Source organism: Pinus tabuliformis, chromosome 9 (genome assembly GCF_031772625.1).
Source record: "Pinus tabuliformis cultivar Carrire ecotype Pingquan chromosome 9, CPIR1, whole genome shotgun sequence".
In the NCBI taxonomy this organism is placed as follows: domain Eukaryota; kingdom Viridiplantae; phylum Streptophyta; class Pinopsida; order Pinales; family Pinaceae; genus Pinus; species Pinus tabuliformis.
Genome location: NC_142307.1, coordinates 1,015,430,555 through 1,015,445,156, shown reverse-complemented (window position 1 = coordinate 1,015,445,156; position 14,602 = coordinate 1,015,430,555). Strand labels below are relative to the sequence as shown.

The following is a 14,602-nucleotide window of genomic DNA, read 5'->3' as shown; positions in this document are numbered from 1 at the left end:
TCTATGATTGGCAGGACTCACTAGAGGGGTCTTCCATAACAAATATTTTATATCATACTCGAATATGGACTCTAGAATTGTCATATGCTTGTTTGAACCCTGAGTCTAACCAATAGAAATTCAGAATCATAAGGATAGCCATCTTATTGGGCACACCATTCTTAACCTTCTTTGCAATCACAAAACCTATGAAACCTGACACCCAAAAGAACACAACATGATAATACAATGGAGAAAAAATATTGATTTCCATATTGATATCAGGTAGTTTTTTATTTTGCGTCTAGAGGGTACCTCAAACTTCTATTTTTTTTTTTTAAATCCCACTTACGTTATATGTTTTTCTTGATTTTTCCATTTTGTTATACCCTGCCATTGGTCTCAAATCCCTCACTTTTTAGTCTTGTTGGTTCTTTCAGATTAATGCATTTGCTTCTCTAGTTTAGATGGGTGGGTGTGAGCATCATTACCTTAAATCTTTACCTAGGATGGTAGGATGGTAGAAGAACTGAGAGTCAGCATAGCTAGTGTTATCGATGCGCTCTCAGATCAGTAAGTGCATGAACCCAGTGAACAATAGTAGGCAGTTAGATTCCCTTGGCAATTCCTATGAGACATGACAGTGAGCACAACTCCAAATTCAGAAAGAAAATACAATTGATGTATCTGTCACAATTCTATTGTCTATCACTATTCACAATTCTAATTTTTGTCTAAGAACACATTATATTAATGAACTAATTATATAATATGTACATCAAATTCTCATATAATGTGTACATCACATTCTAATGTCTATTGTTGAATTGGTGTGACTAAAGGGAATAATTGTAGTGTCACGACATGTGGAGAACAACGGACTTCAATGCCAAACTTTGAATAAAGCAACACAACCTATGCCAAACTATGGATAAAAGTTTATGAAAAAAACTTTGAATAAAAACAACACAATCAAATGCAAGCTTTGGTTAAAAGGAAAGAAATCCAAATTGAATTCGAAATTTGGTTAAAATGCAATAAATCTAAATGAAAACACTAAAGTTAGAAATAAAACCCCAAAGATGAAATTCAAACTTTAATTAAAAGACCAGAAATCCAAATCGAAAACACCGAGTTCAACAATAAAACCCAAAAATAAATAACCAATAAAAAACAAATAAAAATTAATTAAATAATTTTAAATATCTGCAACTTTGGTTAAAGCATTTCAAATTAAAAAATTCAACAAAATTAATTCACAATCAAAATGATATCGATTACTATATACCATTACCATGTTGTTCGACAGATATAATAATAAGTCATCCACCATAAAAACTTGTAATACTCACCATTGAAAAATAAACAAATCAAAACTAGAAATAAAAGAAAGGATAATTTCGACATAACCTTTCCCTAACTTTATCCATTTCTAAACAATAATCATTAGGAAGAATCTCCATGATGCTTAAAGGTTATCCTAAGGAAGCACTAGCATCTTCAACTTAGATAGATCCACTTCGATAATCAAACCCTAAATCTATGATTTTCCATAGTGTTTCCATGCCATTTAAGATGAAGTGCCCAAAAATATCTATCCACTAATCCCCCACGGTCGAATGCAATCATCTGCCATTAGTAAAACATCTCGAAGTATACCCCACCTTGGGATAAGGAGGCGTTAGGTGGAAAGTGATCTATACACATGCTTGTGACCAAAAAAATATCATTATAAGTTCCCCATAAAACATTGATCCACACGGGAGAATCTAAGACACCAGGTCCCAAGGGCAGCGAGGTTGACCAACACCAAGGCTGAGCGTAGAGTGGCAATCATGATTTGGACACTCTCTTTTATATACTCCGCCAACATATCGAGACATGCAATATAAAAGGCTGGTTCTACTGATATGGCCTATGGAGGAATATTTGCACACGCCGGATCTGCAGATCTAAAACTATCCGGAGAATATAATCCTAAAACTATCCGGAGAATATAATCCGCCCAGTCTACTCTATTATAGAGAGACAAGTACCAACAGATTTTGCGAGGGTGGCGCTAGTTTTGAAAAGTCCAAGAAATAAATTAAACATAGGTTTATAAAATTGGATCCGCTGGCTCCTCCATTTGATCCAACAATGCATGAAACGTCGCTGTCGTCTGCAGAATGCAGTATGTCTGACAGACCCACAGCCACAGATTACCTATCTGATGGGAGCTTGGAAAGTTTCAAATTTCACAGGAAACCCTAATTCTCTTATTATATTACATCGCTCTCTGCACGAAGAAGAATGCATGCTCTCTCTGAATTAAATAAAGGGAGAGGAAAAGAAGCTCATAATATTTGATTCTGGGGAAGAATATATTGGGCTTTGAATCGGTTCTGGTAGCTGTTTATTCTCCATTGTTGTTTGTTATTTTATTTTGGCCATTTATGTGGCAGTAGAGTACAGAGTTGCTGGCTCTTATCATTATATGCGATGGCAGAACAGCCGAAGTTTGAGGGAGCAACTTTATGGGCAATTAGTGCAGGGTTGGCTTTCTTTGTGCTGTTTCTGAAATGGGTTTTTGGCAAGGGAAGGAGAGCTAGAAAAGGATTGCCCCCTGGAAGCTTGGGATGGCCTCTGTTAGGAGAGACTCTCCAGCTAATTTCAGCTTACAAAACATCAAATCCGGAACCATTTGTGGACACCAGGAGATCCCGGTATGTTTCCTGCATGTCTTACTTGTTAAGGTTTTATGTATATACCAGTCAATAGAGATATCAGTTTCTTCCATGTTTTAGAAAACTTTCAGGAATTTGATACAGGCAGATGGCAAATTTGGGTTAAGAGGTATCTGTGATAGTTATCTATTTATGCTGCTGTAGTCTTGTTGCAACTAATTATTTGACACGCACTTGTTACAACTAATTATTTGGCATGAACTTCTTAGTAATTCTAGTGTGCTCAACAAAAAATAGTAAGAGATGGTTATGAGAATGAGAATTGCTTGGAATTTTTTGCAGATATGGGAAAGTGTTCAAAACCCACTTGTTTGGAAAGCCCACAATCTTCTCCACAGATCCAGAAGTGAACAAGTTCATACTGCAAAACGAAGGGAAGCTGTTTGCAACCAGCTATCCAAGCTCTATTGCCAATCTACTTGGAAAGGATTCTCTGCTCCTGATGCAAGGAAACCTGCATAAACGGTTGCATTCTCTCACACTGAGCTTTGCAAACTCGTCTGTTCTCAAAGACCATCTTATGTTCGACATTGAGAAGCTTGTCTGTTTAACTCTAGATGGCTGGAAAGATCACGTTCTTCTTCAAGATGAAGCAAAAAAGGTACATAGTCTATATCGTTAATGGTGTTTTTAGAGCTTCAAAAATATCATGATAGTGATTGATCGAATACATAGAGCAGGTAGATGCAAACCTTAAGGCAAATGACATAGCAGCAAGAAATAATGGTATTTCTATTCTATATTTGAATAAGTGCTTCTAGGTTCTTTTCAGTGCAGAAAATGAAAATAGATTAAGATTGGCCCTGGAGGGTATTATGGAAGTTGCCTTCTGACTAAAATGTTGGTGGGTTGTGCAGATAACCTTTGAATTGACAGTGAAGCAGCTATTGAGCTTTGATCCTGGGCAATGGTCTGAGAATCTGAGGAAAGAGTACTTGCAGCTTATTGATGGATTCTTTTCATTACCAGTGCCACTGCCATTCACAACTTATGGCAAGGCTCTAAAGGTAGTCAGTTTTCATTTATTTAGGTATTCAGTTTACTATTGTAGAATCTTTTCTACACCCATCTTTGTAGAATTATAAAGTTTCCTTTCTTCAATATATAAGATGATTCTTGAATAAACTCTTAGTATAATTATGGGTTGTGTGCTTTCAGGCCAGGGCCAAAGTTGCAGAAGAGCTGAGACTGATTGTACTAAAACGAAGACGAGATTCTGATAGCAGCGATCACTATGACATGTTAGCAGCACTTCTAAATGAAAAAATCACTACTGCATCTGATGGTCTCTCGGATGATCAAATAATTGACCTGCTTTTGTCTCTGCTGGTTGCTGGATATGAGACAACATCCACCATAATGACCTTGGCTGTCAAGTTCCTCACGGAGACACCAGATGCGTTGGCCCAATTAAAGGTACTTGAATCTTTATCTTTTTAAATTTTTCTTGACATCGATAACAGTGCCATAGATGCTGGATGTTGGTATAATACATGCTCAATTAGCCCTACCCACAAACCTATAGAATTTAGAATCCCAATACGTGCATGGGTTTTGGATATCAGACAGATCTGACCCACCAAACTGAAAAAAGTGAAATCATGGTGGGGAACTGAGGGAAAGTTGAGGTTACTGGACCACACACTTCCTGCCGAACTTGTCTGTGATGGCTGGGGTTGTGGGGTTTCGGAATGTACGTTCCGTTCTGGGGTTGGAGTGGGAGTTGGGTTTAATAAAGGTGAAAGGCGAATCCTTATCGTGGGCCTTCTTTTCTTTGTGGAGACAATTGTTTTCGGCACGCCTTTCCGGGCTGTTACTCATCATTCATTTAGTTCCTACCAACTTATTCCGTTCCACTTGCCGGATCATGTTGCCCGCGAATAACTGGATTGTGTTCTCAGTCTTGGGGTTTTCAGAGATCTTTTAGATTGCCCATGCGTTTCGAACCAGCTAACTAGTTCATGCGGTGGTTCAAAACACGTCGGCAATCTTAAATGTCGGCCATTTTAAATATCTATGTGATGATCTCTAAGTAACTCTACTCACAAAAACCTCCACTCAGATAGCCTTAGGGTTTTTTATCCTGTTTAATTAACTCTACTCACAATAACCTCCATAGCCTTGAGGTTTTTTATCTTGTTTAATTGAGTACAACCCGATGTCCATATTCAATGCATAGGATTTACCTTCTTGGATTCAATTTTTCACGCGGACAATGAGTTAATGGATCCTCCATTTTCTTGGTCTAAATGCGGGCCGACATACCTTACGTTTTTTCTAAAGTTTTCAGGAATGTATTTGACAGCTGGAAGTGTCTTATCCTTTGTACAGACTGTGCATTAAACTGACTCCTCCCCAAATCATTATCAGGTCCTGAGTTTAAAATGCCCAATAAGTCTCATCTCCCTCTATGCCTCTGATATAGTGTCCATGAGGAAGCACTCAATGCACTTTCTGGCAAAGCATTGACAGCTTGAGTATACTAATGTCCATGACGTAGCATTCAATGCCCTTCTGGCAAAGCAGTGACAGCCTAATGAGTATGCCAATCCAGGGGCTTGAAACCCAACTTTGAAAGCACTCACCCTGTTTGCAGTTTAGTGTTCAGACTTCAGAGTTAGTAAAAGTCATTTTCTAGTCCATTATAAAACTGGCATAAGTATAAAACCTTAATCAGAGATATCCATCGTTCTTGAAGTTCAATAATTGGGGTACATGGGTTCACGTGCACAGAGGGTTTTAAATGAACCGAGGCCATTAGCTAGTTTGAATGCCATCTAAGATGAGTCTAGATTCAATACATTCTTACATTGAAAAAGAACGAACGAAAAGTTGATATTCATCTCCACCTCAACCAGAGTCTAGATGCACCTCTCTGCTCGTTTGGTATCGAGTAAATTTTCTTTATGATTATAAATTGGGTAGTCTATGTAATGAATGGCTGCACCTCCTTCTGTGCTCAAATCAAATTTGAATGGCAACAGCGTAATTTTAATGAACTGAAAGTGAACTTTAAGATTTTTTGCGAATGCTACGCTAATGGTCTAGTGGGATCATCAAATGTTGCATTCCCCTTGCTCAGCTTCCTCTTCTTGCTCAGCTTCTTCTTTTACCTGTGGGAAATGTTTTGTGGGTTTGATGATAAACCTGATTTTAAACATTTCTTGTTTGGTTTTGTTGTTTTCTTTTGTGAGAAATGTTGTGGGTACAAGACTGTGAGAACAAACACGTTCCTCATATGTAGAACTAGCTGTGTGGGTGAGTGTATATGATAATAGAGTATAAACAGTGATGCTCAAGTTAACGCCTTCCTCGTATAAAACTAGCTGTGTGGGTTAGTGAGAACTAGCTGTATGGGTGAGATTATGTGATAATAAACAGTGAAGCTTAGTTGTGTGGGTAAGTGAAACAGTGAAGCTTAGCTGTGTGGTTAAGTGTTTGTAATAATAAAGAATGAAGCTTAGCAGAATTTGAAGAATACATTTGCATTTTAATTGGCTATTAAGTTGTTTTTTAAGTCAAACTCGCTAATTTATCTCCAAAGCTTTATACCTTGTTTGTTTGAACTTATGTTAATTTTGTCATTAACATAGAAACTGTGTAATTCCTATTTCATTAGCATAAAACTCTCTATTTCGACCATTAAACCAGTCAGGTGAACTATTAGTACCAATATTAATACCGGTGATCGATTGGATTGGATCCCATATCCTCTTTCTATTTCGTTCTTCACATGTTGCTGGTGGTAGTTTCTAAATTTTGGATAATATTATTAAATATATCATATAGGTTTTTCAGGAACTTGAATAATATCATAAATATATAGGGTAACCGTTTTGCAGGAAGAGCATGAAGCAATCAGGAAGCGAAAAATCGGAGCTCAAAGGTTGGAGTGGAGTGATTACAAGTCAATGGCATTTACTCAGTGTGTAAGCAAGCAACGCAACCCCCTTTCCCCTTCACATGCATTCCTCCTCCCAACTTTACTAGCCATTCACTGTATAAGTAATTTCTGTTCACAAACAAGGATTGTTTAAAGTTATTTGGTGACCGCAGGTTATAAGTGAGACTCTCAGAATTGCTAATATAATATCAGGCGTGTTTAGAAGAGCCTTATGCGATGTTGAAATAAAAGGTATGGATGAATCACTGTGAAGAATAAATATTCAAGAAAGTGGTCATATGCATTATTGTTTTCATGATATACTAGTAGTATCAATAACTGAGCTGACCAAACTAAAATGTGATGTTGATTAGGGTTCAATATTCCCCAAGGTTGGCCGGTTTTTCCATGTTTCAGAGCAGTTCATCTGGACCAAGAATTCTACTCTGATGCTCAGAAGTTCAATCCGTGGAGGTGGCAAGTGAGCATTAAACTTACTACCATCAATTATTTTCATATATACAATGTTTACATATGGAGATTGGTTGAAGTGTTTCCTACTACTATCATAGATTCATCTGACTTAAATTAACATGGAGAAAGACCCAAAAACTAATTAGAGATACAAATGCTAATTTTTGCTAATTCTTATTTGTTATATTTTGTTTAATATATATTGAAGTATCCCATCTGGGCCTTTGCAAAGTTGTAGGACTTTAGAGTTGAATGATTTTGCATAATACTAATAATTTAAAAAATAAAAAATTGATTTCATCTTTTCCATTCCCTATAACGATAGGGATTTATTATTTTTATGTAGATAATTATTGTAATTTTGTTGTCAAACGTGTTCTTGACTTCAGGAAAACCATCCATCTACAAGCTCTGGAACTGTCTTTACACCTTTTGGGGGAGGGCCTCGCCTGTGTCCAGGCTATGAACTAGCCAGAGTTGAAATCTCAGTTTTTCTTCATCACATGGTGACTCTGTTCAGGTAGGATTTTAGATAAAAATCTCTTTCACATTCATTGTGTAGTAATATTTTAGTCTGCATTCTGAGAGAGAAAAAAGGGGTGTTTCTCCATAACCCTTATCTTACTGGCCCCTTTGGGTTTAGGGAAAAGTGTATAAGTTTCTTTTTTTTGGGTTGTGAAATGACATTGGTTTTAATGTATTTGTAGTTGGGAGGTTGTGGAGGAAGACAAGCTCATCTTCTTTCCTACTACAAGAACAGTGAAGAGATACCCCATCAACCTCACAAGAAGGGGAAGAAGGTCACCACTTGATATATAAACAACTCAGTGTTGATGCACTTGTCTCAGCACCAGCTGGTCGCTAGCCAACTCCCGTAAACATTTAGGAAATATTTTATTTATTTGTTTCATAGCATTTTGATTGTCTTTATATATGAAACGAAGGTTTTATTTAAGCACAAGATAGAAGATAGAATTTTGCTCAGAAGGAAAGTATGGGCATGTTGAAACCCTGATATGTTATGGTTTCAACTTGCCCATAGTTATTACTTCATGGTTTCATACAGCTTTGTGTCCTTGCTAAAAGGAATGTATATAATTTACATGATGAAAAATATATGTTTATTTTTAATTAAATTGTATTTCTTTGTCTGAATTTTCTATATAGAACGTAGTTCTCATTTGAAAACACCGACTTCTTATGTGAATCTGAAGTAAAATTATAAAAAATATTAAGTAAAATTATAAAAAATATTGAAAATGGAAAATATTCATTATTTTGTAATACTATGTTTTTTTGTTAAATGAAATATGTTTTTTCATTTTTTGTTAAATGAAATATGTTTTTTTTTTAACGAAATGGGTAGAAATTTGTATTATTAAAAAAATATGGATTACAAGGCCAAAGCTTTAACATATTCCCATCATCTTCTTTGCACATATTCCCATCATCTTCTTTGCAGGAGCATTGAGGCTCAATCCAAACCCTTAAGCAAGTTCCCCATGACACAAAAACTTTATTCACTATCCAACTAAAATTGTCCAAAAAACCCTCCCAATACAAACACATTTATATTCCATTTTTCACTATAATTTTAATTTTATCTTTTTCTTGGTAAAAAGTTTTTTCTTTCTTCCCCTATTCAATCCAACCAGCATTTTCTACCAAATTCTGTTTTTTGACAAGTACATGATATTCTTGAAATCTTTCTCATCTGCATGCTTTTCCCAAAAAGTTTCCTTTTCAACGATTTTCCTTGTGGGTTTTGGAGGGGATTTGTTTTCCACAAGGGATCATTGCTTTTCCACAAATGTTGTGTTTGGGGAATCCTTACTGGTAATCGAAGGATCCACATTGGCAAGTGATTTCTCTTGCTTAGATTTTGTTGCCACAGATGTAGTTGGTTTCTTTGACTGTATCTACGTCCTTCTTGTCTTTTGGATCCTTTTTGTCTTGAATCTCTTCTTTTTTGAATATCATATAGTGATCACCTTGTGCATCTTCTCATCATTTGGTTATTTGCGTCCTTGTCTTTTGGATCTTCTCATCATTTGGTTATTTGCGTCCTTGTCTTTTGGATATTTTTTGTCTTGAATCTCTTCCTCTTTGAATATCATATAGTGATCATCTTGTGCTCCTCCCCACCATTTGGGTCTTCTAGATTTTTTCGATCTTTGTTATTCTGAGAACATTTAGGGTTTGGATATTTTTTGTCTTGAATCTCTTCCTTTTTGAATATCATATAGTGATCACCTTGTGCTCCTCACCACCATTTGGGTCTTCTAGATTTTTTTCGATCTTTGTTATTCTGAGAACATTCAGGGCAATTTTTAATTACATGAATTGTTTCATAGCATGCTCGACACCTCAAGGCAATTTTTAATTACATGCATTGTTTCATGTTCTACACCTAAATGAAATTTCCCATAGTCCACCTTTTGGACCCAAACATAGTTTAGAGCCATCAAATTAATCTGTGCAAAAACCCTTGTTGAAGTCTATCTCCACACAAATGTGGGCCTAAGTAGTCTTGAATTTTTTATTTTATTTTTATTAGGACAACATTGATAAGACTTTCCTAGCACATTCCCAATGGAGAAAAACAATGTATGATTCCAAAAATGCAAAGGAAGATTCACAAGTCTTACCCCAATTGGGGTTGTGGTGATTGATGTTGTTACTGGGTCAAAAGTGGGAGTCATGGGTTGCATGAAGATCAAAACCATGACCCATCTTCACATATGACCTTTTTAGAACCACAACCCATCTTCACAGATGGCCTTCTTGTCCTTAGGATTATCAAAAGCCACGGTGAAGAAACCTTGAGCCATGGGGTAAATATTCAGCGCGTCCGTCGAAAGAGGCTCACATGTCTCAGAGATCCATTTATGCAAATTGGCCATTAAACCAACAAACCAAGCCATTTTTTGAAAAATATTTTTTACAACGAAAATATTCTTCATCCACGTGAACCTTAAAGGAAAAAATTTCTTGAACCATTAAAAGATCAGAACCAAATTTCAACACAGAACTATGACTCAATAAGAGCTTGCTTAAATGGCAACCATACTTGCAAAACAATTTTTTTCCCTAGATTAAAGGGAAGGGATTCTAGATTAAGGGATTCGCCATTAAACAATGTGAAATTTTTTTTTTTCCCTAGATTAAAGGGAAGGGATTCTAGATTAAGGGATTCGCCATTAAACAATGTGAAAAAAATAAATCCACGCAAACAAAGAAAAATGGCAAAGGTGAAGCACTAACCACCACGAAAGTTTTGAGGAATGATGGTTTAAAAGTTGAGTGGCAAAGGTGAAACCCTAACCACCACAAAAGTTTTGAGGGCTCCTTCCACGACTGAAAATGATGGTTTAACACAATTTTTTTAAGAAATATTTAACAATCTAATTTTAACAATGAAATATTGTAATTTAATTAAAATATTTATACCACCTAAGTTATGAAAAATTATATCATTAAGTTTGACCTAATTTCTAAATTTTTTAAAGTACAAAAGGATTTATTGGAAATGGAGCTATTAACCAATGGAATTATTAATTATTCAGTGTATTTACAAATATAATTTTAACAATAAAATATTGTAATTTAGAATAATAGATTTTTAAAGATTTTAAATTCTAAATGATAAAATATTATAATTTAATTGAACAAATTTGAAGCAGTTATGTTTTTGAGGGTTTTTTGAGATTTTGGTCAAACTTGGGCTGGAATAACAAGTTTGAATTTTGAACTCTCCATGATTTGAATGTCCCAAAAATTTCTTAGAATATTTAATTCATATATATATATATATATAGTAAAAAACAACTCTCCACAATCCTTTTCACAATTTGAGTGTCTGAGAAATTTTTTAAGAGGTTGAATTCATTATAGCCAAAAGCACTTTAAATTAATAGTTTATTTGTTATAAGTTTTGGAGGGTTTTCTTGGGTTTAATTAGCCTAGAATCTTATAGGGATTTCTTGGAATCACAAGATTGAGTTGTGAACTCTCCATAGTCCAAATACCTGGAAGATTTTTTGGGGTGTTCAATCCATATATAGTCAAAAATAGATTTTAAAAAATCAAGATCAAAATTTGAACAAAAAAAATTTCACCAAATTTCAACAAAAATTCCAAAACTAATAATATTTAACCCATTTTAAACAATGGAAAATCAAAATTTGACGAAACTGAAATCATGCCATTTCGCCAACGATTATATTATTAAATTCAAATAATTTAGAAAAAAATCTAAGTTATCTCTCTTTATTATGAATCTAAAAACAGTCTTTAAACTAATTATTAAATATAACAACTTATTTCAGTAGTTATCGATATAATATTGTTCAGAACAATTAAAAAAAACCACTTATTGTACTAACAATATATATATAAATTTGACAAAACTGAAATCATGCCATATATAAATTTGACAAAACTGAAATCATGCCATTTGACCAAAAATTATATTTGAATTTATTCAAATAATTTAGAAAAAATTCCAACTTATATCTCTTTATTATAAATCTAAAGACTCATTAAACTAATTATTAAATATAACCATTTATTTTACTAATTATCAATATAATATTGTTTAGAACAATAATAAAAAAAACCACTTAGTGTACTAACAATATATATAAATTTGACAAAACTGAAATCATGCCATTTGACCTTATAGTATTAAATCAAAATAATTTAGAAAAATTCCAAATTATATCTCTTTATTATAAATCTAAAGTATCTAAAATTTGGACTCTTATATTTTTTATATAATATAAAGCTTTTTTCGTTCTGGAAAAAAAATAAAAATCTAAAAGCTTATTAAACTAATTATTAAATATAACCATTTATTTTATTAATTATCAATATAATATTGTTTAGAACAATAATAAAAAAAACCACTTAATGTACTAACAATATATATAAATTTGACAAAACTGAAATCATGCCATTTGACCTTATAGTATTAAATCAAAATAATTTAGAAAAATTCCAAATTATATCTCTTTATTATAAATCTAAAGTATCTAAAATTTGGACTCTTATATTTTTTATATAATATAAAGCTTTTTTCGTTCTGGAAAAAAAATAAAAATCTAAAAGCTTATTAAACTAATTATTAAATATAATAATTTATTTTACTAATTATCAATATAATATTGTTGAGAACAATAAAAGAAAAAAACCACTTATTGTGCTAACAATATATAACATTATTGTTGGCAATATCAAGAACAAGATGGTTTAATTACGGAAAATTTAAAAATAAAAATAATAAAGATTATATAAATAAGGAAAAAAATTAAAAAAATATATATTAATACCAGATTATTATTATTATAATAATATTATATTATATTATATTATATTAAGTTATTATTATTATTATTATAATATTATTGTTATCAGTTTTTCATAGATATGTTGATGACGCACATATCTTATGAAATAAACTATTCATATCCATAGTCGACCAATGTAAATCGCGTGGAACTTTCTTTATGGCTGGAAGTCGTTTTATTGAGCTGTGTATGTATGTTTGGCCTTCTCTTCCACCATTGAATACGAAAAACTTTTGCAGCCAGTGATGCGTTTTGCTTTGGAGTGAAGAGATTTGAATTGCAGTTTTTTTTTCATCTTCTTCTGTTAAATTACACGATTGCAAGGATGAAAAAATTGTTAAATTTGTTTAATTATTAGAGAATTGGTTTAAAATTATTTTAGAAAATAATTTGAAGTATTTATAATAAAGTATTTATTGTTATTTTTAATTGATAAAAAATAAGATTTTATTATTTTAATAAAAAATTATAGTCAGTGAAAAGAATCTAGTTTAAGTGGTTTGGTGAATAATTCGTTTTTTGTTTTTGTTTTTGTTTTTTAAATAGATATATAAAAGGATAATTGACAACATAAATTTCAAGAGTAAATGAGGAAATTCTCATTGTTTAAACCCTTGCATTGATAATTTTATCAAAACCCATGGTCAGGGAGGATTGCTATAAACTATCCTAGAATTAGATGTAGAAAAGAAGGATAAAACAAACATATATTGGAAACATAACCCAAAGAGCATATAAGAAAACTCCAACTATTTAAACCCTTAAACCCTTGCATGGATAACCTTACTATCCTAGAATTAGATGTCAAAAAGAAGGATAAAACAAGCATACATTGGAAACATACACAAAAAGAGCATATAAGCAAACTCCAACTACTTAAACCCTTGCCTTGATAACCTTAAGAACACACATCCTAAGAGAGGAAATGTTGGAAACTATCATTGAATTAGTAGTTGAGAACAAGATGTTTTTGAACGTTGAAGTAGACATGCTAGCAAATGGATGGGAAGGGGGAAACACACAACAACTTGGTATATCATGGAACACTTAGGAGCATTGTTTCACATCCTAACATAAGTTATTGATGAATACATATGGGGATGAATAATCATTCCTATAAATGATTTGAATTAGGTAATAAAGTGGTTCAAATTTAGCATGAGTCAAATTAGCAAGCATAGTGTTGTTTTCAACGTGAATATGTATGGGAGAATAAATGACATAGATTAGACCAATCATTACCATTTGAAAGAGAAAACCAACGATGGTGCATGTTAGTTAGCCATGCAACTCTTCTTATGGACATGGAAGGAAATTTAGTCTGAGTTAGGACTTTGTATATCTTGTAGACGATAATGACTATCTCATTTGCAAAAAATTGAGGACATTGAGTTATTTGAGATTGGGGAAACTTTGAAGGATCTATACTTATTTTATTTTTTCCAAGGAAAACTTTTGGGAAACCCAAGGGATGTTCCCTACATTTGTGGATAGCATTCCTAATGAATATGATTGACATTGATTCGAAATGGATCAGATCGTTATATATTTGTCATCTATTTTGGTACTTTCGTAGTGAAAATATTGGTGCTTTGACTTGTAGGGTCCATTTAGGGGTAATGCCTATTTTGGTGATTTAGGGGTTTGAAACTTCTAAAACCTATTTGGGATATTAAATGACCTTTCAGGGGGTCAAAAGTTTGTGCATGTAATTCACAAGCTCTCAACGTCATTCTACACATATAGAGTTTTCCAAAAATGCAAAGATGACCTTCATCGGAGTTTGTATAAAGAAATTATGCCTCCCACTAGTTAACCTATGCTTTGACTACCATGGTATCAAGTGGATATCACCTTAATGTTGATTACTAACATGTGGAGCTACTCACTTGTGGACTTTTCAAGAAGATACTAGAGGGTTCAAAATCTTTGTTGAGAAGTGTAGCAAGAAAGACTCAATTTGATTTAGCCTTGGTCAAATTGAGTAAATTCAAAATTTCAACATAAGGTGACATGGGTCTTGTCACTTAGTTAGCTCAATAAATTCGAGTTAGCGAGCTTGAAGTTCAGTTTGCATGTGTTGATTGCTAATCTGTGGCAATCCACTTCAGTTATTTCTAGTTGTACTAAGTTAAACTAGTTTTAACAGTTAATAGAACTAGTTGGAGGTCAATTGTCTAGTGAGACAACAG

General features: G+C 33.4%; 1 protein-coding gene across 1 annotated transcript; it reads left to right on the top strand.

Annotated features, from left to right (window-relative positions):
- The first annotated feature begins 1,784 nt into the window (after positions 1 to 1,784).
- CPD (Cytochrome P450 superfamily protein) lies at positions 1,785 to 8,198 on the top strand. Its single transcript, XM_089438903.1, has 9 exons — positions 1,785 to 2,684; positions 2,988 to 3,306; positions 3,563 to 3,712; positions 3,864 to 4,121; positions 6,548 to 6,634; positions 6,762 to 6,840; positions 6,963 to 7,069; positions 7,452 to 7,582; positions 7,770 to 8,198. The coding sequence occupies exons 1-9, from the start codon at positions 2,461 to 2,463 to the stop codon at positions 7,879 to 7,881; spliced, it is 1,467 nt and encodes a 488-aa protein (XP_089295029.1). The 5' UTR covers positions 1,785 to 2,460; the 3' UTR covers positions 7,882 to 8,198.
- The last annotated feature ends 6,404 nt before the right edge of the window (positions 8,199 to 14,602 follow it).